Genomic DNA, 25868 nt, shown 5'->3' on the forward strand with positions numbered 1-25868 from the left:
GGAATTCCTATGATTAAACTCCTTCAGTGGAACCCCTCCCAGATGTCTCAGAGCATCAGAATTCTCTATTACAACTCAGCACAAACCTAGCAACACCAAGTCCTGCTTTAATTATTGTAACTGATTTATTTCAAGTTTATACATTCTCCCACTGACCAAACTTCTTCTGTTCTTAGGTTTCTAAAAAAATAGTCATTTTTCAAAAGCAGAAAAAGAAAGATATATATTTAATATATAAAAGAAAAAGCTAAATCTGACATAATTATATTCTTAAAAACATTCCATTTATTTACAGATGTATAAAAAGGCGAATTATTGGTCTACTGAGATCATGCTTCTTATAGTTAGGGTGAGAGCTCACTACCCTCCCAATTCCTCAACTCCTCACTCAACTACATCTTTCATAGTCACACATGAATTTTCATAGATCAGTTTCTCCTGGGGTAAGGTTTAAAGGGTTGGAGTTTTTGGAGACTTAAGATTTCTATCAAGACTGCAGGATTGTTTTTAAGACTGAGCCCTCCTCAAATTAGCCCTAACAACTCCCTAGTTCTAAGAGGTCTTGCAAACACCATTATTGGGATGGGGGGGGGGGGTTTATAATGACATTTGCAGCCTTCCTTGAACACACTGGATCATCTCTCATTTCTATCTCTGGACATCTTCCATAAACAGTCAAATATCTTCCCATCAAGAAGTGAATACTACCTATTTGTCTATTTTCTTCTAAAAAAGGGAACAGTGTTCAGAAGCAGAATGGTCCTTCTTTTCCTGAGGATTACTCGCTCACTTGCCTGCTCCTTGGCTGACCCTCAAAAGCGTTAAGAGCCTTGGAAAGTCAGGAGGGAACATGAGGACAAGACAAGCAAAGAAATAATGGGAAACTGCTATACCTGGATTAAACTACTAGCATCTCCAAGGACAGTTATTAGCAGGGAAGACAGGTGCTGGATTCCTTGGCTAAGGCATTGAATGAAATCTCCTGGGTAAAGAGAAGTGGGAGGGATAATGAGAAGCTGAGTGGCGCTCATCACCTACTTCAAGCTCCTTCAGTAACCTTTAGAGGTGGGAAGGCTGGAGGCTGATGAGAAGGTCAAGAAAGGCAAGTAGCATAAAAAAACCAACAAAGAATGTGTTCCCGGTGCAATTCGCAGAGGAAACTTTCCCACCCTCTTCAATCTGTTTATTACCAGAGTTACTAGAAAGGGAACCAACCACGGAGGTAATAATTTCACACTGGCTAGGACCATTCCAAAGTTGGTTTCACAACCTGGTTCTGAAGATATGCTGAGTGGGATTTGGGATAAAGAAGGCAAGGGATGTAGAAGAAACAGCACTGCCTAGGCACAGCCCAGGCACTGGAAGCTCTTGTGTTATTGTTTCACAACACAAGCAAATCCTGTCAGTGAAGACAGAACAGGGGTTACATTCCAAAATATAATTATTTAAGAAAGGCAAAATGCAGCAGCTAAATCCCAGTCTATACATTTTCAGAATAGTGATTCTTGCCCCCAGGAGTTTCCAAGAGACCCCTCAAGTGCACCATGATTATTTACAAACTAGATAGGAAACATCATTTCTATACTCAATACAAATCTCATCTTCTAGGTTGAAAACTTCAGCCTTTGAGAAATCTATGAAAACAACTATACAAAAATATAAATATCTTTATCTTTACAGGCTGTCAGACCTTCATACCCTGACAGCTAATGAGTGAAAAAGCTCTACAGATCATTGAATCCATGGTAGCAGATAATAAAAAATATATCTTGTGATTCAAATACTGCCTTATTTCCCTGGTAAAGAGTGCCTACTGTGACTTTTCTTTTTTTTACATCCTGTGCAGGTAACAGTGAATGAAACCTCCAAGCACCAGGAGGCTGGTTTGATGTGGGAAATACCCAGCCCCACAGTTTTTTTTTTTGTTTGTTTGTTTTGGCCACTGTCTCTGGTATGGGGAGGGAATGCTTATCATTTTACATGTCTCTTGAGTGAAGTGATTTGTGAAAGGGGAAGGGCTCCCTGTATGTCTACCTCCAACAAATATATTCAAGGTAGAAATCCTTGGTACCGTGAAATGGTCTTCTCAACACCCAAACATAGTAAGGGAGAACTAGTTAAGTTTTACATCTCAAAACGATTACCTCAGTAATAAAAGCTTTTTAAAAAGCATTTCTACTTTACCAGAAGGCTTAGATTTATAATCCTGATTGAAAAGGTGAGGGAATGGAAGCTACTTGGGATATGAAAGAAGAGAAAATTTTGTTGAATGATACTAAGTCCTTCACTTTGGTATTCCATGGTACCCATCCTCTCTCCCCCTATTCTGAAACACCAACTAAAAGCTACCTCTTCTGGATCCCTTTGCACAAGTGCATCACATTCCTTGGACTTCAGACTAAAAACAACAGCTATCAACTAAGGTTCAGTCCATAGCAACTCCTAAGTCTCAAGCAGCTTTTACTCTGGGAAGGAAGAACTAGGAACCACTATGGACCTAGTCTTGTTACAAATTCCTTGGGTAAGAGGGGCACCTCGTGTTCAGTAATGGATCACATCTTCTTGGAGAGGATGAGGAGACCCAGCACCACAAGTGAGGTAACACATTTTAACATGATCAGAATTTCATAGTAGTTAATTTCTTTTACGGACGTCAGCACCCTACCCCCTTTCTCTACCATCATTCACCACATTTCAAAGTCAAGGATCACAGTTCCATGATACAAACAAACAGGTGCCTGCAGAGAAAGGAGGTTTCCCCTCACAGCCTGGCTTCTGCCTGAGGACAACTAAGTTCATTTCCCTGCAGAACTTGGCGAGGCCCCAGTGTTGCCCAGTTTGGCCACAACAGGTGCCAATGTAGGCATCACCTTGCTCTCCCGGCATTCCTGATCATTCCCTGTTAAGTTCATTTTGTGTCCAACTGACCCAACTTTGGCAGCTACAGGTGCCAAACAAGGCATCACCTTGAGACTCTGACCATCTGTATCACTGGAAGTATTAGCTACTTTTAAACCTAGAGGTGCCAACTTTGGCATCGGCCTCCACAAAGTATCTGTGCTGTTGTTTTCTACGCCACCCTTCATGTGTAGGATGGGGGGTGAGGACACACTTTCAGGCTCGGCAGGGATGCCAGAAGTACTCTTCCCTTCATCACCCGCTTTCCTGTGGGAAATGAGGGACTCCTTTATCTCAGAGTCAATGACAATCTTAAGCACATCTGGTTCAGAGGCTGGTTCTGCAAGTTGCTTTTCATTCTCAGAAAAGTCATCATCTTCCAAGTGCAAGAGGAGGGGGCTGACAGAGTCACTCTCCCCTTGCACATCAGGCAATTCCTTCAAACCAGTTCCCAAGTGGCCAACCTGAAAAGTTGCTCTGTTCCCAGGAGGAAGCTTACTGATAAAAGCCCGGCGAGCATCCCCTGGGAACTCTGTATCCAGAGAGCTAGGCAGTTCAGCCAGGCTAACAGAGTCATCATTTAACTGCTGATTAAGAAAGGCAATCTCATTGAGCAGAGATGTCAGTGTCTCATCAGTATCATCCTCATCTTCCATACTAGTTAGCAGTTCACTGGGATCCAATGCTGCTTCCTCTATAGCTGATGCTACCTTTCTCAATTCCATCTCTATGCTTGAGTCTTTGAGATCTTTCATCTTTAATTTATGAAATGGAGACTCCTTTGTCTTCAGTCTCTCCCGTCTTGATTCACTCTCTTTCCATTTATGCTGACTCCCTCTGGTATCACCAGAAATCTTTTTGGGTAAGAATTCTTGTGCTTCTTGCATACTGGAAACATCAACTATTTGTGGAAAACCAGAATCTTTATGTGACAGATAAACCTGTGCTGTACCCAGTGCCATTCTGACATCTCTATGGTTGCCTCTGGAAGAGATTCTGCCCAAATCTTCACAGGAGTTATCCTCACTCCTGACAGTGTTTTTCAGGTGGTCAGGTGGCTTGCCATCAGGAACTTCATGGGGGTATTTGCTGCCACTCATATCTACCAAACCTCCCTCCGTTGCCAATGATGTCACATTAACAATTCTTGGCATCATAAATAAGTCGTCTTTTTCTAGGGAAGAAAAAAAAAACTCATTTATCTATAGTGGTAAGCACTCTCTCCCATTCATACCCAATAACCATTTCAAAGGAGTTAAATTTTCACCATCTACTTTTAGCAAGAAGATGAAAGGAAATACTAGCTTTTCAAATTACAGAGTTAGCCTAACAAGAAAATAGGTAAAATTTAACCAAAAGATGTACTGATATTCCATCATTAATAAAAGTTCTATTTAATTTTTTTATATAAATGCTCCCCAAGTTTATTTTTTTATACTGAGGCAGACACACATCTTGATTCTGTTCACCCAATAACTGCTACTCTGACAGAAAGATGAAGCCCTTAGAGTCAGCACTCTAGGAAGATGACTCCTCCAGACTGGGTTTAGCAGTACTAGTATTGGTAAAGATACCCTTTTACCTTAACAGAAATTTAGGTTTGTAAAACCTAAATCATCAAAGTAAAAATTCCTTTTCAACTCAATCCTTATCGCCAAAAGAGAGGGTGCTCCAACTTTATCAGGTTGGTAATGTAGGAGTGCACCATCTCTGAGTACAACACAAAACTGATACATATTTATCAACACCAAAAGCTAAAATAATGACTCCTCACATTCCTTTTACTTTCACATCTTTAAAATTCTTTCCCTAATTAGAAACTGGGCTTCTCAGGTGGTGCTAGGAGTGAAGAACCCTCCTGCCAATGCAGGAGACATAAGAGAGGAGGATTTGCTCCCTGGGTAGGGAAGATCTCTTGGAGGAGGGCATGGCAACCCACTTCAGTATTCTTGCCTGGAGAATCCCATGGACAGAGGAGCCTGGAGGATTACAGTTTATAAGGTCACAAAGAGTTGGACACAACTGATGCAACTTAGCACACAATTAGAAATTAGGAGAGAACGCAAAATAGTTCCCATTCCCAGGTTAAAAAAAAAGACCAATCAATACCACAGACAGAGCCAAACATGTTCTAAAAAGAGAACCCTCTCATACGGACTTGAATACAACGGCTCTTTATCACTACAGAACACATTCAAAGGCTTTCTCTGTCACTTTGAGATATCAAAGATAACTCTTTTACACCACCCATTTAAGACAACACTCAAGACAATACCTGATTGAGCCACAGCACTACTGGCAACTTGAGGTTTCAGATCTGCTTCTAAGAGAGCAGGAGAAACAGTAACCACTGGTCCTGAGAATAGGGGACCTTTCAAGGTGAGCAATTGCCCTTGTGGAGTCATCACAATGTTGGCAGAGGTGTGTGGAGTATTAGAGGGTGAGGTATTTTCTGTAAAAAAGATCAGAAATTAGTTAAGGATAAAAGATCTTCAATTAATGCTAGTGTACAGCCTAGGAATGTAGGAGACATGCCTAAAACCACACACTGACTTAAAAAGCAAGACATTTCAAATTTGTTGGGGAACCTCAACTTGCAATTTACTTTTTGAACAATTTTTCAGTAATGGTTACCTGTCCACTGATTCTCTTAAAGGACAGAATTTTATTTTTGCTGAGGAACAGAGCTACGGAACCACTTTTTCAATGGAATGCTTCTGATGGTCTTGCTGGTAAAGCAGGATGAAGGTACACACTATTTTATCCCTAGGTTTGCTTTCCTATAAACCTCTTAAGAAATTGCTTCAAGTTTTTAGACCTCAGTTTTTCCATCTGTAAAATAAGGTAACTGGCCTAAATGGTCACTAAAGTCCTTACTTATTTAGCAATAATATCACTTGAATGTGCAATGTTAAAACTAACTCGTATTTTAGTATCCATCACCACCTTCTTAGCTGATATAACAAACCAGATTTCCTTGGTTCCTACACTTGGCTATCCAAAGAGTAAAAGAGTAGAAAAGGATATACCATTCTCAAAGGATATAAACAAGTAATGTAAAGTCAACACAGCCTCACCTTCAAAATCATATAGGACAGAGTAAGAAATCAAAACCAATTTACTTAGTTCCTGTATAGCAATTCACGGACAGACTGCAATCTGATTAAAAAGAGTCTAGTTAACAAAAATAAACTCCTACCAGAAATAAGTCTTATATGTTACCATGATGGATAACTTATTAAGATCTGCTTGAGTGTGTAAAGCTAGAAAATGAAATCTAATGTAGTTAATATTCTGCTTTTAATACAACTCATCTTTCATCTAATTAAAACTAAAATTATGGCCAAGATGTTCAGTTCTTTTAACTAAACTAAATGTTCATCTGCATCAAGGAAAGCAAAGAAATGTCCCTCCTACCTGTGGCCTGGTCTTTTTTTCTGGAAAGAATCAAAGGCTTCCCCTTCCTGTTATTTATAAACATCTGTCCGAGATCTACAGATGATGCAGAAGCTCCTTCCTGCTGTCTGCTAGTTCTGGGAGACACATCAAACTCATCTGATCCCATCTTCTTTTTTCTCTTTTGTGCCTCTAATGCTTGTTGTTTTGCATAAATATACTCTAGCTTCTTCAGGACCACTTCTTCTGTCTTACCTATAGGTTGAGAGGGAATAAACTGTCACTCTCTATAAGACCCCACACAATAATGAGAAATAGAATCCAGTTGATTTAACTATATCCCCCAAAACTATGGCAGTCAAGAGTAATTATAATCCAAAGAAAAATGTCCCACCCAATCAAAAGATAATTCTGATGTTAACTCTGGGAACCAAGACTCAAATGAAGTAGTATTTGAAAAATCTACTAAGGATTTCCCTTACTAAAGCTATATTTATGGCCTTTACCAGAGATCATTCACCATTATCTCACCTGAAAGAGATGATACTTTCCGTATCAAAATATTCCGTTTGCGAGTCAGGAGATTCTTCTGTCCTATCAACTTGTCTGCCTGATCTGTTAGCCCCTGAATTTCACTGAATGCCTAGAAGAGAAATAGTAATATCATGTCCATCAATTTGCTTTTTCTGAAAAACAGGTGAGGTCTACACAAATTTGTTTAATAAAAACTTTTAAATCTAATATTTTAGAGAACTTTATAATGTAATTTAAAATGATTTTTATTGTTTTACAAACAATATGGTTTGTATGATTTATGGTTACCACTGGGGAAACAGGTAGGAGGTATAATAAACTGGAAGACTGGGACTGACATATACATGCTACTATATATAAAACAGATAACCAGTAAGAACCTACTATTTATAGCACAGGCAACCCTACTCAATACTCTGTAACTGGCCTGTACAGGAAAATAATCTAAAATAGAGTGGATGTACGTATATATATATGTATGGGCTACCCTGGTGGCTCAGCGGTAAAGAATCTCTCTGCCAATGCAGGAGACACAATTTGGATCTGTGGGTAGCGAAGTTCCCCTTGAGAAAGAGATGGCAACCCACTCCAGTATTCTTGCCTGGAAAATCCCCCAGACAGAGGAGCCTGGAGAGCTATAGTCCATGGGGTCGCAAAGAGTCAGAAACAACTTAGGGACTAAACAACAACAATGTATATGTATAACTGGTTCACTAACACAGCTAACTAACTAACATACTAACACAACGCTGTAAATCAACTATACTCTAATAAAAACGTAAATAATAAAGTATACAAGTGGGAAAAAAAGTCAATTCCAAAAAGGAGGCTTTTCTGGCTTCTACTTCTAGGGAAAGTGATTATTTACGAAGAGCACCACTGAGTGGTATTTTCACTACTGCAAGGAGATACAAAACATTTTTCACTCTGCTTAGATTTTAATAATCAACTTTAAAATCAACTCCTATTCTAAGCAAAATCTGGTTGAAACCACCTTGTTCTAGAGGGATAAAATGCTTGCCTTATACTCTTCCAACCTTTAATTATAAGCAATTGAAACAAAATTACCTTAGCTATTATTCTACATGCAAAATTAAAACTTCTGCTAGCTTGAAAACTACAATTTCCTTTAAAGTGACTGTCAACCATTAAGAAGTATGTCAAAATAGTAGTTGTCTTGTGTCTTTCACCATGACAAACTTTTCTAAGTGCTATGGAGAACAAACTTACAGAAATTGTTGTAAACAGAGTTTATCAGTTTCTAACTTTATTTTAAAATGAATAATTAACTCTGCTGGCTCAGAATCTGACTTTCAATGAAAAGCAACTCTGATTGAACATAAAGATTTTCTTGTTAAGGGATTTATTGGACACTCACTAGTCCACATTCAAATGATAAACACAAGTTCTATTTCAATTTTCTTCCTTTTCCTTTCATGTATCTCAAGAAGATTCTTTTAGTCAAGCTCTTATTTGTCTGTCATTTACACAGACTTACCCTAGTAAGAATGAGACTTTTGGAAACCTTGGAAGAATGAAGTAACCCCAATGTGATCTTCAACTTCTCAAAGAGATCTCTCATTTCACCACGGCGGCGGCGTTCATTGGCAGTGTGTGTCCGGCGATAATACGCAAAAGCTTCTGCTTCTTTCTGTAGTTTTTCACTCCAATAATCAGGTTTTAGCTTTAGAGGAACTTGTGCAGCCTATCCAAACAAAAGATTGCCTCCTAAGTATCTTTCACATCTACCCACCCTCTTCTACCACACCAAATGGCACTGTTCTGTATCAGACACCAACCATCTTCTGCCTAGAGGATCTTAATAGCCTCTCAGTTGGTCCTCTTACTACCAGTCTTTCTTTTCTCCAAATCAACAGTGTAAATTCTAAAACATGCTAATGTGATATCACTTCTCAGCTCAAATTTCAACAGTTTTCAAATGAGGGATTGAGAAAGGGACTCTAAAAAGTTTATGTGTATAATTTATTATTGAGAGTTGCTTTTATGACACAAATTTCATGAAAAACTTGACTAGTGGAAAACAAATTTAAAATTTTTTCTTAAATACTGGAAGACCCTTTACAATTTGGGAAAGGATCAACTGCCACTCTTCCTAAATCACTGTTGTCTCCAACCATTCCAAAGTGCTGTACATTTCCTAAGCACTCTATAATCCCACACCTCCCTGTCATTACACAGGTTGCTGCCTGCACCTATCCCTTTCCACCCTCCTTTATGACTTAACAATTAAACACAAACCTTTGCATTTTTCAGGAAAGTCTTCCTTAACTCTCAGGATGCCTTAGGCTTCCTTTCTCTCTTATTTATTCTAATTCTATTTTTAAATCATTTAAAGTAGTAGATGCATACAGGGTTTAAAATATAAAAATGTAAAGAGCTTATAATGAAAAGCAACTGTGCCTTGCACCTATACCTGGATCCTTAGAAACAACCACTTTTATTCTTTGAGTTGCTTTTTCTGCCTCTTAAGTCTATATCCTAAGTTAAAAATGATACTTTTAACTATTTACTTCCTGCTATGCAGAAAAGAATTCAGTTCACCACTCTCTTGCATCTCACCATCCCATCTTCCTAATACAGATAAATCATTTAGTTCTTCTATTGATCCCTTTGCAACTAGAATATAATTCTATCTCCATTTCTCATTTCATCCACAATAGACAGTGTCTCTGTAAAATGAGGGTATCAGTACTCATATCCTTTATTTCTTCTTCCCTCTTTTATAAACCTCCCAAATCTGTAATTTGTACTTCTACATTTTTCAAAATTGAAATTAATTCTTCCACAGTGTTAGTAAGGATAAAGAGAAAATCTTGCTTAATCATGGTACCATGATATCCTACACAATATATTAAGAAAATCAAAGAAAATTTATAATCTCATGGCTCCCTGAATTGTCAGCCATTATTTCAGATAACAAGCAATTTCTTAGGTCACTGGAAAAATCAGGAGTCTAGATAAGAAAGAATGCTAGCCTATTTCACATCACATCATTACATTATACAATTAGTTTTCAAATAAGCAAATCAAGTTTCACAAATCCCATGCCCATTTTAATGCCTCTAAATTATTCTATCAACTAGGTGGGGGGGGGGGGGGAGCGCGACGGGGAGAATTAGGAAAAAAAAAAAAAAAAAACAGTAGTAGTATAATTTCATTAAGGGGCAAAAAAGCTGATTATATTAACTCATTGGTAAAAACAGCCCTGAAAAGTCATAATTAATATAACTAATGTTGTTTTACCTGTAAGGACAAATGTTATCAATTTTATTAAATGAGCAATTATCATTAAATATACTGTAAATACCTTTCGACTCCTTTCAGTAGCTTTTTCATCTGCAGAGACAGGCGTACGGCACCTAAATAAAGACAGTATTTTCCAAAGTCTTATTGAAATTCAATAATCTAAGACCTATTTCAAATCTATATAAAGCCAAACCATCCCTAATTGTCTAAACTGTGACTGGCTTCTTTTCCCATATTCCCATTTGTGGCAATATGATTTATTCAACAATACCCTTTTTTCTCAAAGTCTCCAAAAAAACCCTAAAACTGCAAATTACGTTTTTCAATTGTGAAACATTTCAAACATATAAAACTGTACAAACAAAATACATAATCAACATCCAGGTATCTGTCATTCAGCCTAAGAAATAAAATATCTCCAAAATATGGGCACATTCATCGCCTTCCTTCCTTCTCATGTAGTTTTACTAGGAATGTACTGATTCATCTTTAAAAAGAAAATATTATGTAGAATTTAAGCTTGTATGTAATGTGTATCTTTCTTCAACTGATTTGTTTCATTCAACATTACATGAGATATGTTAATACTTGTAGTTTGATCATTTTAACTGCTATATAGTATTCCGAAGTGTGACTAAATTTTATTTTTTTAGTATGTTAGTAGTTATTTACGTTGCATCCAAATTTTCACAATGGCAAATGCTGAATGGACAACCCCACACATGACCCCTCGTACATGTGTGTGAACCCTTCTAGGATCTATATCTAGGAGTGGAACTGATGGATGGAAGAAATGCATGCACATCTTCAACTGTAGTCACATCACACTGCTACCCAAAGAGGTAGTAACAACTCATACTCCTACCCCACCTATAGTATGTTCCCATTGTTCCACAACTAGACAACAATACTTCAGAAATCTCAATTCATCCAAACTTATGGGTATAATTTCGTAAAGTCATTGTGGTTTAATCTGCATTTCCCTAATTACTTGTGAGGGGGGAACAAATTTATGTATGTTTATTGGCAGTCCAGGTTTCCTCTTCTGTGATTTGCCCACGATATCCATTACTTATTTTTCTACTGGATCATACTGTTCTTTCCTATCTCTTTAAAATTTACTTAATTTTATTTATTTATTTTCGGCTGTGCTGGGTCTTCATTGCTGCACAGGCTTTTCTCTAGTTGCAGTGAGCAGGGGCTACTCTAGTTGTGTGGTGTGCAGGCTTCTCATTGCAGTGGCTTCTCTTGTTGTGAAGCTCTAGGCTCCACACAGGCTCTAGGGCATGGGCTCCAATACTTGCAGTACATGGGCTCAGCAGTTGTACCTCCCGCACTCTAGAGCACAGGCTTGATGGTAGTAGCCCCCAGGCTTAGCTCCTCCGAGGCATGTGGGATCTTCCTGGATTAGGAATCAAACCCATGTTGCCAGCATTGGCAGGCAGATTTTTTTACCACCAGGGAAGCCCATGGATCACCGTTTTCTTACTGACTTGTAAGAATTATTTTATATCCTTGATACTAATCCTCTAACACACATTGCAAATATTTTCCTTACAGTCTGAAATCGCCTTTTTACTGACAAATTTTTAACAACTTGTTCCTTTACAGTTTGTGCTCTTTAAGTGTTGATTATTCTTGGTCCTTTATTATTCCAGTCCATAAAGATGGAATCTGTTTACTGAAATCTTCGTCAATGTTTTTGTTTTTTTTTTCAATTTTTTTCAATGTCTTTCAATAACATTTTATAAAAGTCTCACACAACTTCTATCAAAAATCCCAAACAGCTTTTTTGTATTTTTAATTATATTTTGTTTGTTGCTATTGTTTTAGAACTCAATTTTAGCATATTGAACTTACATCCTGCAATATTACTGAACTTAAGTCTAATTAAGTTTTTAAGAGATTTAAATTCTTCCAATCATAACCAGCAGGCAACTGAGGTGTTTGTGTGTGCTCTCAGTCATGTTCAACTCTTTGCAACCCCATGGGCTGTGGCCTGCCAGGCTCCTCTAGCCATGGTTTTCTCCAGGCAAGAATACTGGAGTGGGGTGCAATTTCTTACTCCAGGAGATCTTTCCACCCCAGGGATGGAACCTGTGTCGCTTGCACTGGCAGGCAGGTTCTTTACCACTAGCGCTAACTGGGAAGTCCAGGTAATTGAAGGACCCTCCAAATAGCCCTGAAGTGAAGAAAAATACCACCATATCCCTACCTTCGACTTTCCCAGTAGGAATGAATAATTACTCTTTCTCAACTCATTGCTACTTTAGGTAGCTGATGATACAATAGCTTGAAAAGCACAATGTCTGGCACAAAAGAACTCTTACCTTCTTTCTCTCATAGCCCAATTCCTAATCAATATAAGGTTTACTAAAGCATAACATTTTTTCCTAAGTCATCTTATCATTCTCTCTGTATTTTCATTTCATCAGCTGAACAGGCAGGAAAATGTTTCTAACCATACCTCACCTGTTCAACTAGCAAAGTAACCAAATTTAGAATTTACAACCAGAACTTTATTGAGTAGTCCACTGTATCAGTTATGCTAGTTATTTCATATATTATCTGATTTAATCCCTTTAAAAAGGACATTTTCCTCATTTCATAGGTAAAGAATCTAAGATTCAGAGAGATTACACACTTGCCCAAGGTTAAATAGCTACAAACTAGCAAAATTAGTATTTTAATGCCAATGTATCAGGCTCAGAAAGCATGTTATTCACATTTATATACTGTTTCCTAGCAATAACAAGGAAGTTAATTACCTCTGAATTTCAGCTCCTTTCCTCATCTACTAATAAGAAAAAAAGCTAGAGAAATAAAGGAACTATGTCAGTTACCCAGAACTCTTGACTAGAACATTCAGTTTTGCTTATGGTCACAAAACTACAACAAAAAACAACAATCCAAAGAAAAATAAGACTTACGGCTGTTTCAAAATCTCTGTATGGACAGTTGTGCTCTTCATGTGGGCGACATTAATTTCCTCAGGGAGCTCTTCTACAGTCTCAATATCCACTTGTTCTTCATCATCCTCAATGTATTCTATACAGTTATTCTGAAATACAGCAGTCCAACAGTAAATAAAGCATTGGGAAGCAAGCACAACTAAAATTTTCAACTGTTTCCCTTATAAAGCCAACCAGTGCCAAACATTGATCTTAAACCATGAGTACTGCTAACCTTAAACCTGTTAATCTTAAAATGGAAATAAGTCATATAGACAGCATATGGTTAGGGCTAACAACTAAGAACTACATTATAAGTCACAGATATACTGAGTTGGCCAAAAAAGTTCATTCAGGTTTCTTCACAAGATGGTATAGAAAAATCTGAACAAACTTTTTTGACAACCCAACATCAGACATGATTAGACTAAAGAGACAAGAGTCTCCAAAGGGCTGTGTTGATGCTTCAATATTACTGCAAGTGGACAAATTCAAGTACAGATATATTAAAGCTGCATAAATCTAAAGATTAAATAGCAATCAAATAAAACATGGTGAGGGAGAAGGTAGAAAGCAGAAAAACTCAAGTTCTAGTGTAAAAGTGCTTCATGAAAAAAAAAAAAAAAGTGCTTCATGGTTAACCCCATATTAAACACCCACAAAAACACATTCAAGGTAGATATGGAAACAGAATATAGCCCAATCTTCTAAGTATCTCAATCCCACAGAATGAGAGCTTTTGAAGAATTTCAGATACCAAAAGAAGCCCAGGCTTGCTGTACTGCTTATTATACCAAAAGAGGAGTCAATCGGTAAGCATTTATTGAGCACCTACCAAAGAAACTCACAACAGAGGACTATATGAGAGGCTTCTCAGGTGGCACTACTGATAAAGAACCTGTCTGCCAATGCAGGAGATGTAAGAGATATGGGTTCAATCCCTGGGTCGGGAAGATCCCCTGGAGGAGGGGACGGCAACCCACTCCAGTATTCTTGCCTGGAAAATCCCATGGACAGAGGAGCCTGGTGGGCTATGGTCCATAGGGTCACTAAGAATCAGATACAACTGAAGTAACTTAGCATGCACACAAACTATATGGATTATGGGCTATGCGGATAGAATTTCTAAGTCCACCTTTAAAAATAGTATTTATTATGCCAGAAACTAAACAGAGTATATGTCATCTATAACTGTACTGTACCAAAGAAGCACAACTCAAAATGAAGCATCCCTATCACTTTATTAGTTCTATTTTAATCTCACCGGAAAAATTACTTACTCCCAAATTACAGGCTCCCTATGGTTAACAGACATAAATGACATCATTTATGATCCCCAATTTAATCATCACCTAAATATTGTGTATTAATCAATGCATATTAAAATTAACTTTGGGAATCTAAACCAACAGAACCCCAAAAGTTTGAATGCTAATGTAGGCAGATGCTTTATAATATTTAAACTGAAGAATATGTATTACATGGCTTTAATTGGAGGCTTTGTAAATAATATCCAATTAACTTAATCAGGGAAGATTTAAATTAAAAAGGCTACTCACAACTTTCCTTACACTATTCCAATATAATGCTTAATACAGGCATAAAGCTATCATAGGTGTCAACATATACATAAATACAATGTAGAATTTAAATTTGAACGCCCTTACTTTAAAATGGCCAGTGTACCTGTCAGATTTCCCATTTGGAAGTTCAAGCAATGCTACTCTGTATGACTAAGACACTCTAAAGGTTCCATTAAGTCAGTTCTACTGAGCAATAGTTTTCACTGACTTTAAAGCAGGACTGTTTTTGACCTGTGGTTGCCAAGGGGGAGGAGTGGTGAGTAAGGGATGGACTGGATGCAAACTATTATATATAGAATGGATAAACAATAAAATCCTACTGTATGGTACATGGAACTATATTCAATATCCTGTAACAAACCATAATAGAAAAAAATTTTAATTAAAATAAAGCTGGACTGTTTTTGGTCTGATGCTTACCTAGGCTGACTTATGAGACTGCAAAAAGTGCAACAAGATTGGCAATCTAACTCCTAAATAACCTACAGATCTAAGTCCTCAAAAAGATGAGGTTATAGATAGAACGCGAGGCAAATGCATATAGAATTATCCATCTCATTTACAAATGAGACAGGTGAGGTTCAGAAATAACGACACAGAAACATTTCAATACGTAGACATTTTAGTTTTAAATGTAAACCTTTTTGCTATGTTTTATCTGCCTAAGACAGTTAGGCATTAACAGAGGAGGACCAGGTAACACAAAGAACAAATGAATCTCAAAAGGAGTGAGATTCTAAAACTGCCATGCGAGACAATCATTGCAAAGGGCCGTATTATCTGCTCCTGAACAGAGGGATACCCCACAGGCAGATGGCTATAACCTCCTTATGTTTTTACACCAGGGGAAGGGGACAGCACACCACAGGCTCCCATTTGTTTCTATAACTGAGGTTTTTGCTGGAACACAGCCACACTCATTCACTTACTACTGTTTATGGCTGCTTTCCCTCCACAGCAGCAACTGAGTAGCTGCAAAAGCAAGTCACCTAGCCTGCAGAGTCTAAAATATCTACAAACTGGCCCTTTACAAAAAAGTTTGCCCAACTCCTGCCCTATATCATACTGATGCTCAATTACTTAGTTCAGCAAATACAACTCTACACAGAAGTCTATAAAAATGGCTTCAGCAAAATAAAAAAATAAAAATAAATTATAAAGGTCAAATTACAAAGGAAGATGACCAGAGGTTAGAATATAAATTCTAGACACTAATTATTCAATTTTAGGACATGGTTAGAAAGCAACTTTAGGCAGGGTGATAATAAAATATTAAATGATGTTTTTCATTTCTCTCCAAAACAAAAAACATCTCTACAAATGCTGATAGACAAATTATCTTCCAGTTCTAAGGCCACCCATTCCCTGTTTCTTATATATATCTACCAGATAAGCTAGAACAACTTTGCATAAAAAATGTGGAAAAAAAAACACCTGAGATCAAATGGGAATAGTGATTTCAGGATTTAAAAAAAAAAAACAAAAACAAAACCTAATTTGATAGGGACTCTCAAAGCATCTATTCCCCCAAGGCTTAAACCAGCCTTCCTGTATAATATCAGACAAGTCTCAAAACACAATATAAGCTCAATAAATGTTACCTGACTGACACAGCCTAAAAACTACAAAGTCATTTAACCATGATTTAAACCTAGGCATCCAACTGAATGTATCAGGTCTTAGTTATCTTCTGGAAAAACTATTGTCTCTAATGAATCATTTAAATTCTTGAGGTTTCAGTCACAACAAAAATGGGCTCACCACCTTTTCTATATCATCAACCTCCTCACTCTGGTAGTCAGAAACAACATCCACAATCTCATCAATAGAATCATCGGTTTTCTCATTCTCATCTTCATCATCCTCTTCCAACTCCAAGACAGTGAAGTCAGTACTGCTTCTCCCACCCGTCTTCTCTTGCTTTGGTTTTATCTGTTCTCCTGAGAGCAGTAAGTGACCTTGAAAATGTCCGTCCCCTCTGCTCCCTTTGGCAGCTCTCCTGGGGACAATGGAGAAGGTTGTAGGACTAGAAATGCTACTCCAAGAATCACATTCAGTTTTTACAATTCTGGCATTCTCAGTAGTTCCACTTTTTCCAAGTAAATCAGAGATACTGTGTTCTTGTTGAAACACATCTGAATTTTCCTTACAAGTTTTTGTTTCTTTAATTAACTGCTCGTTTGTCTTGTTCTTGCCTTCTTGTGAAGTTCTAACATATTTCTGGGCCAAAGGGCCCTTTAGGTGTTTTCTCCACCTCTCCCTAATGCTGTCCTTCTCCAGAGGCTCTCCACATCCCTTCTCCTTGGCCTCTGGCTTTGGATTAGATTGCTGCTCCACAACTCTACTGCCTGAAAATTCAACTTTGCTTTCTTCTTTAGAGATAATTGGAAATTCATTTGATTTTTCCTCTGGATTGTCTAAGCCTTTCTGCTGTTCCACTTTCACATCACCAAGTTTTTTAAGTTGCACATTATTCACACTTTGGACTGTCATGTTACTGGCTCTTCCAGAAATGGTCTTAACTTCTAGAACAGTCAGTTTTTCTTTGGAACTGTTACGGTTCCTAACCCCATATTCTTCCTCAACATCTTTATAGTCTTCACCTGCGTGTGAGCCAGTGCTATAGACATGCTCAGAAGGTTTAACAGCTGCAGGCCCTTCTTCTAGAAGGGATTCTTCATCCAAATGATCACCCCCATCTTCCAAGGAATCATTCAAAGTTTCTTCTGAGACAGCAGCTCCTGAGTTTTGTTTTATTATATTAGTCTCAGGCTCTACAGCTTCTCCTCCTGACTGCAGAACTTTCTTAGTTTCTTGCTCTCTTTTTAAAAAGCTTGTTTCATCTTTCTGGTCTGCATTCTGAGATTCTTTTTTCATCTGAAGTGAAGCAACATGTTGAAGAATGGAGCTGGGAACAGGCTTTTGTCCTGGGAGCTGCAACAAGGCAAAACTACCAGACTGGAGAGGAATAAGACTGGCTGTACCAACAGGCTGCCCTCCTGAACTATAGGTCAGTTTGGTTTCAGAGGCTGTTTTACTTGTGAAACTTTGTGGTTCAGGAGGGGAAATCCTCAGAGTCAATGTACCAGACTGAGACACAAAATTAGTTCCAGAAGAAAGCAAGGATGGTGCCTGAGTGATAACATTCATTGCTGGAGAAGATCCAACAGCCTGAATTACAGGATTCACAACGGAGAAAGCAGAAGGCGAAGCCGAAGAAGGTGGAGTCTCTGAAGGTTTGGAAGGAGTGGGTAAACGGATTCCCATCACAGACCCTGGTGAGGGGAAAAAAAGCATTTTAAATCACCATTGCCCACATCAAAGACTTTCAAAGTACATATTTTTTTCCTAACAGGTGATTTCAAGAGACTGGTAAGACCAATCCTGGTATATTAATATACCACATGACCAAATGATTCAAGAAAAGAGAAACTTATCAAAAATATCTCTAACTTTATACCTGGGTTCCGAAACATGACAGGCTGTAAGTTGGGCTGGTTATTAGATCCTCGAAGCTGATGCAAAGGGAGAAGCTGGACAATCTGCCCATTAGGGTGCCTGAATAAGTTCATTCCACTTGGACTCCTAACAGGCTGCAAGACCATCCGATGTCCCTGAAGTTGTGTGTTTGGGACAGGTCTAAGAGTAGGAGAACCCTGCTGCACTGGAATCAACAACAATCGAGGTCCAGCACGTTTCACTGTGTTAGGAGAAACCTGTGGAGGAGCCACTGGAATCTGAGGGGCATTTTCTAAAAAACAGGAAATGGAAACATAGTATCAGAATTTCCCTTTAATACTTGGGAAAAAATAATTATGACAAAGAATCTAACCATGTTACAAATAAGTACAAGTTTAAATTACAGAGCTGGCAAAATTCTGTATGTCCATGATATATGACTTACAGGACTTATGGCTGAGAACAATTTCCTTTAAACTTAAGTATTAACCAGACTTTACAGGGCCTTACATTTAGACAGGTAAAAAAAGAAAGTATCAACTGTCAAGAGGTGCATTTAAAGAGATAATACTTCTGCCTAATGAAAGAACATGGGCAGGCCTCTAAACCTGGATCTCATTAAAGTTCAACTAAATGTTCTGTTCAACTTAAAAATTCAGGCTGTCAAACACTTAACAGGCTATGACTTAGTTTAACAGGTCTTACTCAAGGAAGACAAAGTCAAAGACTAAAAATCACAAGGTACCAAAAAACCTCTTGACCTTTGAAGTTCATTGATGAATAAGCAAAGCATACAGATTTGTGAAAATTATTTTTCAGAAGGAAAAAACACACATATCCCCCCAAATGGACTGAAATTAAGAGACATCAAAGAAGCAGGGAAATAAAGCCTGGTTAAGAAGAGGCAAAACATAGATTTGAAATAGAAAAGGCAGAAATTTAATGCAGAAGATGCAAATTAAGAGATTTCAAAACATTAATAGTGCCGAAAGATGCACTTCAATGTCTGGAAGAAAACACCAAGGATATGGGAAAAAACAGTATGTGTTTTTGGTCACAGGAATAAACAAGTAGGAATAACGATAATAGTAAGCATAAATGAAAGTGATCTAATATTACCATTCAAATTACTGAACTTCTTTAATATTATTATTTTCAATTATTCTTTTTTTGACATTTTTAAATAAAAATTTTCATCAGTTTGTCACTAAACAGAAAAATTAACAAGCCAAACAAAACAAAGATTTTAATATGTAATATGCACTTTGCCCAAAAAAGGTATCAAATTTCTAAAAGAAAGTGACACTCCTTAACATTTACATGACAAATTACTATAGAAGATACAAGATTACTTTTGAAAAAGAAATAACACAAGACCAAACTGATAAAAAAAAGTGTGCAACTTTTTAAAGAAACAAAAAAAATCGTCTATCTTATGTGATTAAGAAACATGTTAAAGCATTCTTAATTTCTTGAAAATTTCTATTCAAATTGTTTTACAGAATGATTCAAAACCAAATTACTCCCAAAGCAGCCTTTAACATACACACTAAGTAAGTGATTACTTATTGCACTGTATGAGGGGAAGAAGGGAAAGACAAAGGATGGAAAGTCAAATCAAAGTCAGAGGTCTAAATCCCCGAGCTGGGATCCACTTTAGGAACCTGTAACAAAATCACATACTTCCTTAGAAGTTGGCAGTGATGTGAGTCAGCTCCATTTATAGAAGAGCAGATAAGAAAATATGCAACTAGCATTTCCTCAAGTAATATTACAGAAGATACTTTTAGGTGGTATGTCATATAGAATAACATCATATTATACTGTCAGAATTTTAATCTTTTGATTAAATACAGAAGAAATTATGTCTCTGATATTATGTCTTTAATATTAAAATTAAAAAAGATTATGCCAGTATTTTCTAACTTCCTTCATTAACAGAGAGCAGGTCACATGTTAAAAACACACAGGAGCTGGCTAGTATTTGATACTTTTTATTATTATTGGCTCAGTTTATTTATTTAAGAGACTACCCTCCATTCTGGTAAATAATGTTGGTTTCCAATTACAGTAATACTGCTCCTTTTAAAAGTATATTTAAGTGAACAAATGGCTTGATTTAAATAAAAATAGTAAATCAATTATATAAGAATATAAATGGGAATCAGAGCAAAATACCTGAACATATGTTCTGAGTGACTGAAATCTGAAAGAAAATGAACTACAAAAGGTAAACAACTTCACAGTTTCATGACATAATTAACAATATAAAGAAAGGTTAGAATACATGATTTAGAAGACGTGACCAGTTAAAATATGACAAGATGTGAACTATGAGTTTCAAAAGAAAATCAAAAAGGCTTCATCAACAACAATCTTACTTTTGAAATAATATTAGCCATTTTTTGGTATGTGTGTTGATAGGAAGTAACAAAAGACAACAAAATTGACAGTCATCCACTTTTCCTTTCAACAGCACTTCAATTTACACATCCCTTCTTTCCTAAAATATCTACAGGGATTTAAACTATGCCCCTGAAGACAAAAATATTTAGTAGGAAAACTATCAATAACCAAGACAGAACTGTTGTCAGTTATTTTATTCCCCCTTATATCCTGTAGGGGCTTCCCTGGTGGCTCAGATGGTAAAGAATCTACCTGCAATGCAGAAGACCCGGCTTCAATCCCTGGGTCAGGAAGATCCTCTGGACAAGGGAATGGCAACCCACTCTAGTACACTTGCCTGGAGAAGTCCATGGACAGAGGAGCCTCTCAGTCCATAGGGTCGCAAAGAGTTGGCCACAACTAAGCAACTAACACACACACTATATCCTGCAAAGCCTCATCTCTCACACTCCTTTCCATACTAATTCTTCTTTGAGTCTACTAAGGTAACAACTTACTTTAGCTGGTTGAATTAGGATATAAAAGTGACCAAAGTGTGAACTATTTCTATTTCAAATTCACTTAAACTAAGCCAACAAGAGAAAAAATTTAATTTTAACTAAAAAGTTTACATATAAAATATCAGAGTCCTAAACAAAGAAATATGCTTCCTTATTTCTATTTCAATTAAGAGAATGTCAATAGTAATATAGGAGTTGGGCTGATTCACAAATGATTTTTACTAGGCAAGAGGACCTAGAATTTTAATCTTAAGCAAGGAGAGAAAAGGCCCTCAGCTTGGTTGCAACATAAGCAGAAGCCCACTGATCTGTCCTTTTTAAATATAAAGCAGCAGCCCTCCCACTCCCAAAACAGGGCACACCTACATTTGGTTCCCTCAGAGATGTGAGCCCTTAGCTCTCAACACACAAGAGCTGCACTTCCTCCTGCACCCACTTTAATGGCTGCTCTACTGGCTCAGACTTCCACTCCCATATGTAGCATTTCCATTCTAATGCTTTTGAATATTTTTAATTTCCTGAGAAAATCTCTAGCCCCACTAAACCATCTGTTAAGGCTGTTTATCTGGAAGGTAACAGGTTTTATTAGCATTCTGGGGCTTCCCTGGTGGCTCACTGTAAAGAATCTGCCTTCAACGCAGGAGACCTGGGTTCAATACCTGGGTTGGGAAGATACCCTGGAGGAAGAAATAGCTACTCACTCCAGTATTTTTGCCTAGAGAATTCCATGGACAGAGGAACCTGGCAGGCTAGAGTCCATGGGGTCACTAACAGTCAGACATGACTGAGTCACTTTCACTCACTCACTGGTTACAAAATTGCACAGATGTTCACTGATTGTCCTAACCCTGTATTTACCATGATGTCCATTAGTTTTAGTGTTCAGTTTTGCAGAATGTAAAGTTTTTTTTTTCTGTTATAGCAGAAACACTTGATATATATACCTATAATTCTATCAGAACCACAAAGTTATATAACCAGCTATAAAGTAAACCAGCTTGTAACATCTAGGCCTTACCTGGTCTCTGGCTCACTGGTGGACTCCCATCAATTCCCGAGAGTATAATGGGAACAGAGCTCAGAGATGAAGTTGGTGTGGTCACCATGGAAGAAGATGCAGCTGTGGTCACCACGACTATGGAGGTGGAGGCAGTGGAAGCAACAGGAAGAGTTATGGTTGGAGGAGATGCTACCAAAGACTTAGGAAAAGCAACTGAAGCCACAGGGGTAGTTATCCCAGTCGTTTTGATAAGGTTCAAAGTGGCTGTAGACTGGGTAGGTGTTACAAGGGTGCTGGTATTAGTTTCAGTGACCTCAACAACCCCTGCAGTGGTGGCACCAGAAGAATAAGTAGTTTCTTTAGTTCCCACGTCAGATAGAGCAGTCGTAGGTATCACAGCAGGAACACTTTCTAAAAACACTTGAGGGGTGGTGGTAGTGACAGCAGCAGTCACAGAGCTGCACACCTGAACTGGCTCAGAAGAAACCACAGGTGTGACGACCATTACTGGAGAAGGTCTGATACTGAACTTCTGTGGCCCTGTTAGGGGTTGGGGTGTGCTAACTCCAGGGATCTTCTGCTGCAGGGCTCCAACTTTACTCATCACAAACTGTGTGAACACACCACCAGGAGAGGGTCGAGCCGCTGCAAATAAAAATTTGCAGGTCAAAAATCTTCAGTTCTCATATTTCATCCTTGTAGTGATTGTGTTTATCAACATTTACTGTGCACCACTGGGTCTATTTCTTACAGGTATTACCTACCTGTAGTCAAACATACCTGTCCACCCAAACCTAACTTTCAAAATTCTAACAACTAAAGGGAATAAAATTGGATGTTCCTTCTGAAATTCCTTTGGTTATGCAATACAGTCAAACTGCCAAAACACTAAAAAGACTGTATAGCACAGCAGCACGCAACTTCATCATCTAAAACAGAGGAAGAAAATAAGGAAGTTGTATTCCTAATTCTAATTTTAAAATTTGTTTGCACCACTTCCTTCTGTCACAGCACCTCTACCTCTTTATTGCTGTCCTTTTACAAGACAGTGAAGTTTTGCATTTTAGAAATATGCAAAAAGACATTTCAGAAGAGGGCAGGATAAGACAATTTTTTTTTTTTTTTTTTAAATCACCAGTTAAAGCTACCTTTTTAACAAGAGGTAGAAAGAGTTCTTTTTAAGGCAATGCCTATACTCCATCTTCACACAACTCCAGCATTTAGCCAGAGATTTCAATTTCCTATTAAGAGGAATAAAAACACAGCAAACATTTTTACTTAACATTTCTAAACAGATGTGAAAAAAACAAAAAGAGGAATCCAATAAAATCAACTGTATATACTATCAATTCTAAAACACAAATGATTTCAAGGAGGCAATTTATTAGACTCTGAGATGTTAAATAAATTAGGTTTTTACTCACAGAATAGGGATAAATATAATAAAGCAATGTTCCCAGAATTATGTTTTACAAGAGTCTTCTACTCTAAGTCTATACCAACTCAATGCATTTTGATTTTGCTAGCTCCTTGGTTTCATAAATTCGAGGAACATACATACGATTGGTTACCAAAAACACCAGTCCTCATTGGAGAAATAGTAAATTAGGGAAAGTACTTAGGAATATGTATTCCCTTCTGCAAAACAAAATTAAAAAGCTAAGTCTTTTCCACGTTAACAAAACCAGTCTAAAAGTCTGGGAAATAACTATAAAACTAACTATAATTCAATTTATTTAGTTTTGTAGGTCATCAGAAGAGTTACTAAAAAATTAGTTAAATTCAGGCAAGATAAACATCAAGAAAAAAAAGTGCCAATTTCTATATTTCTCTAAGTTTTACAACCTCCATATCTGTATCCACTGGCCCAGCACCAAGTCACAACCCTTCCCAAAACATATAAACAGTCCAACTTACCAATTGGTCTTTTCGCTGGGACAAACGCCTTCAGATTCTTCCCAGGGCGATTTGTTGTAGTGCCAGAAGATGATGCCATTTTGGAATTGGATGTTGAAGGCAACAGGGTACGTGGTTTCCTGGATGCAGCCACCTTGGCATTGGATGCTACCTTGGAGATGACAGTACTGAGGGTTGAGAGGTCCAGGACTGAGGGTCGCAACCTGCCTGTGATATAAGCAGCTAGCCTATTGGCTGGATGCAATGCCCCCATCTGTCCCAATAGCAACTTAGCCTGCGGGTAACTCTTACCATTAACCTGAAACAAGTGGCAAAGAGAAATTCTGTAAAGATAAAATTCTCTTGCTAACTCATCTCCCTTGACAAGGGTTTCATTTTTACAAGATTTTAAAAGTCTATTTTTCAGATTTAAAGGGAAAAAGAAATGGACTTTTCCCATTTGGTATAATCTGAGTATTTAGGAGATGAAAAAATAGGCTGCCATCTGATATTCTCAACTAATCTCATCTCCTTCATTTTGGAAGTTTAAAAACAGAGAATCTTAGAAACTCATCATACCTGCATTCTAGATTTGTGGAAGACACAGTCAAATCTAAGGAATCATCCAATTGTTCTACTTGTCAATAAGCAATTATGGTTGAGCTATTAATAATCATCAGCATAAAAATGAGTAACTGTGTTCCACAGAATCTCTCTGATGAGACCAGAGGCATAATGAAGCTTTCTCACAAGGGTCCTTCATATTTGAAAAATATATGGAAGTCTGCTTTAAGTTATGAGAAAGTCACTGTTACAAATACCTAAGCTACAAAGTCACCTTAGTTTCCAGTTTTCAAAAAAGTCAATTTTGAAGACAATTGTCTTCATCTTTTGCACAAAACCTGGACTCAAATGCTAGTTGAAATTTATTGTAGTTTTTTTTAAGTTGCCACTAAATTGTCAGAAGAAAGTGAATCAATGAATGAGGTAAAGATTTTTCTCTATTGCCTGAGTTGACAGACTGCCCATCTTACACAGGAGAATCATTTTAAAAAGAAAGAAAACAAAACTTCCCAAGTTTCTTACCTAAGTTCTCTATGTCTTATTGCTAAATGACTATAGAAGAAATCTTTTTCCATCTCTCTTTTCCATCATTTAAAGGGGGTGAGGAAGTGGAATAAGGCAGAGAAAATCCTACCCTCTAAATTAATACAGAACTAGTAAGGAGAATAGCTACACCAAGCTACTCCCTCTTCTAAGACACAAAATTACTCTGTTACTTAGGTAAAATTGTTATTTCCAGACAGATCAGGTATATATTTGCCCCGAGTTTGAGCCAAAGAATATGATCTTTCCATCCTGGAATAAACTTTCCTACACAGTTTTCCAGGCTCTGTGGAGTCTGGATCAGATACTCCTGTCTTCTCTTTTGGGACTTGCTCTGAAGACTATTCAGCAGCTTTCCCAAAGCATACCTTACAGTGGCCTGACTGCTATGCAGGTTCATATTTTATGGGGGCATTCTGAGTCCTAGACAGGAGAACACAAAATTTCTATGACTGTATTTGAAGGGGCCCTAGTCTCACTAAAATATCAGGTAAGTTGCTGTTCTCAAAGCATCAATCAGTAAATGAAACAAGGAGAAAACACTCTCGTCATTAAGAGTTTAAGAAATATCAACAGAAGCAGTTATATAGTAACTGCAATAGAAAGTTTTTAATTAGGTAGATCAGTTATAATGGTGACACAGTCCTTAACCCAGAGAAGCAGTTGATCTAGTAAAGTCAAGTAACCTTAAATTAACAGTAATGTCAGACACGACCCCACATTTGGTACTCTGATATAAAAGTGCATTTAATGTCACTGAACAAAAGGAGAAACTCTTTTGGACCTATGACTACATTTTACCTCAGAACTTTCCTTCAAAAAGGTTTTTTACATGCCAGTGTAATTTTACTAATATATCTGCCTGAAGTAC

At 37.5% G+C, this 25868-nt stretch overlaps 1 protein-coding gene across 13 annotated transcripts in view; it reads right to left on the reverse strand.

Moving 5' to 3' along the window:
* Positions 1 to 106: 106 nt before the first annotated feature.
* The window catches only part of MGA (MAX dimerization protein MGA), a 145435-nt gene continuing 119673 nt past the window's right edge, over positions 107 to 25868 (reverse strand). For 10 of the 13 annotated variants that reach the window (XM_043919164.1, XM_043919153.1, XM_043919154.1 and 7 more), the window contains 11 exons: positions 23912 to 24209; positions 22013 to 22639; positions 18090 to 18380; positions 16394 to 17904; positions 13026 to 13156; positions 10157 to 10208; positions 8327 to 8533; positions 6826 to 6937; positions 6316 to 6549; positions 5174 to 5350; positions 107 to 4072 (listed from right to left, as the gene is read on the reverse strand). In XM_043919164.1, coding sequence (XP_043775099.1) covers positions 2796 to 4072; positions 5174 to 5350; positions 6316 to 6549; positions 6826 to 6937; positions 8327 to 8533; positions 10157 to 10208; positions 13026 to 13156; positions 16394 to 17904; positions 18090 to 18380; positions 22013 to 22639; positions 23912 to 24209 — 4917 coding nt within the window. In that variant the 3' untranslated portion in view covers positions 107 to 2795. The remainder of the gene's footprint in view (positions 4073 to 5173; positions 5351 to 6315; positions 6550 to 6825; positions 6938 to 8326; positions 8534 to 10156; positions 10209 to 13025; positions 13157 to 16393; positions 17905 to 18089; positions 18381 to 22012; positions 22640 to 23911; positions 24210 to 25868) is intronic. The other 3 variants (XM_043919160.1, XM_043919158.1, XM_043919162.1) reach the window with 2 other exon arrangements.

The sequence above is a fragment of the Cervus elaphus genome, chromosome 12 (assembly GCF_910594005.1).
Source record: "Cervus elaphus chromosome 12, mCerEla1.1, whole genome shotgun sequence".
Lineage (NCBI taxonomy): Eukaryota > Metazoa > Chordata > Mammalia > Artiodactyla > Cervidae > Cervus > Cervus elaphus.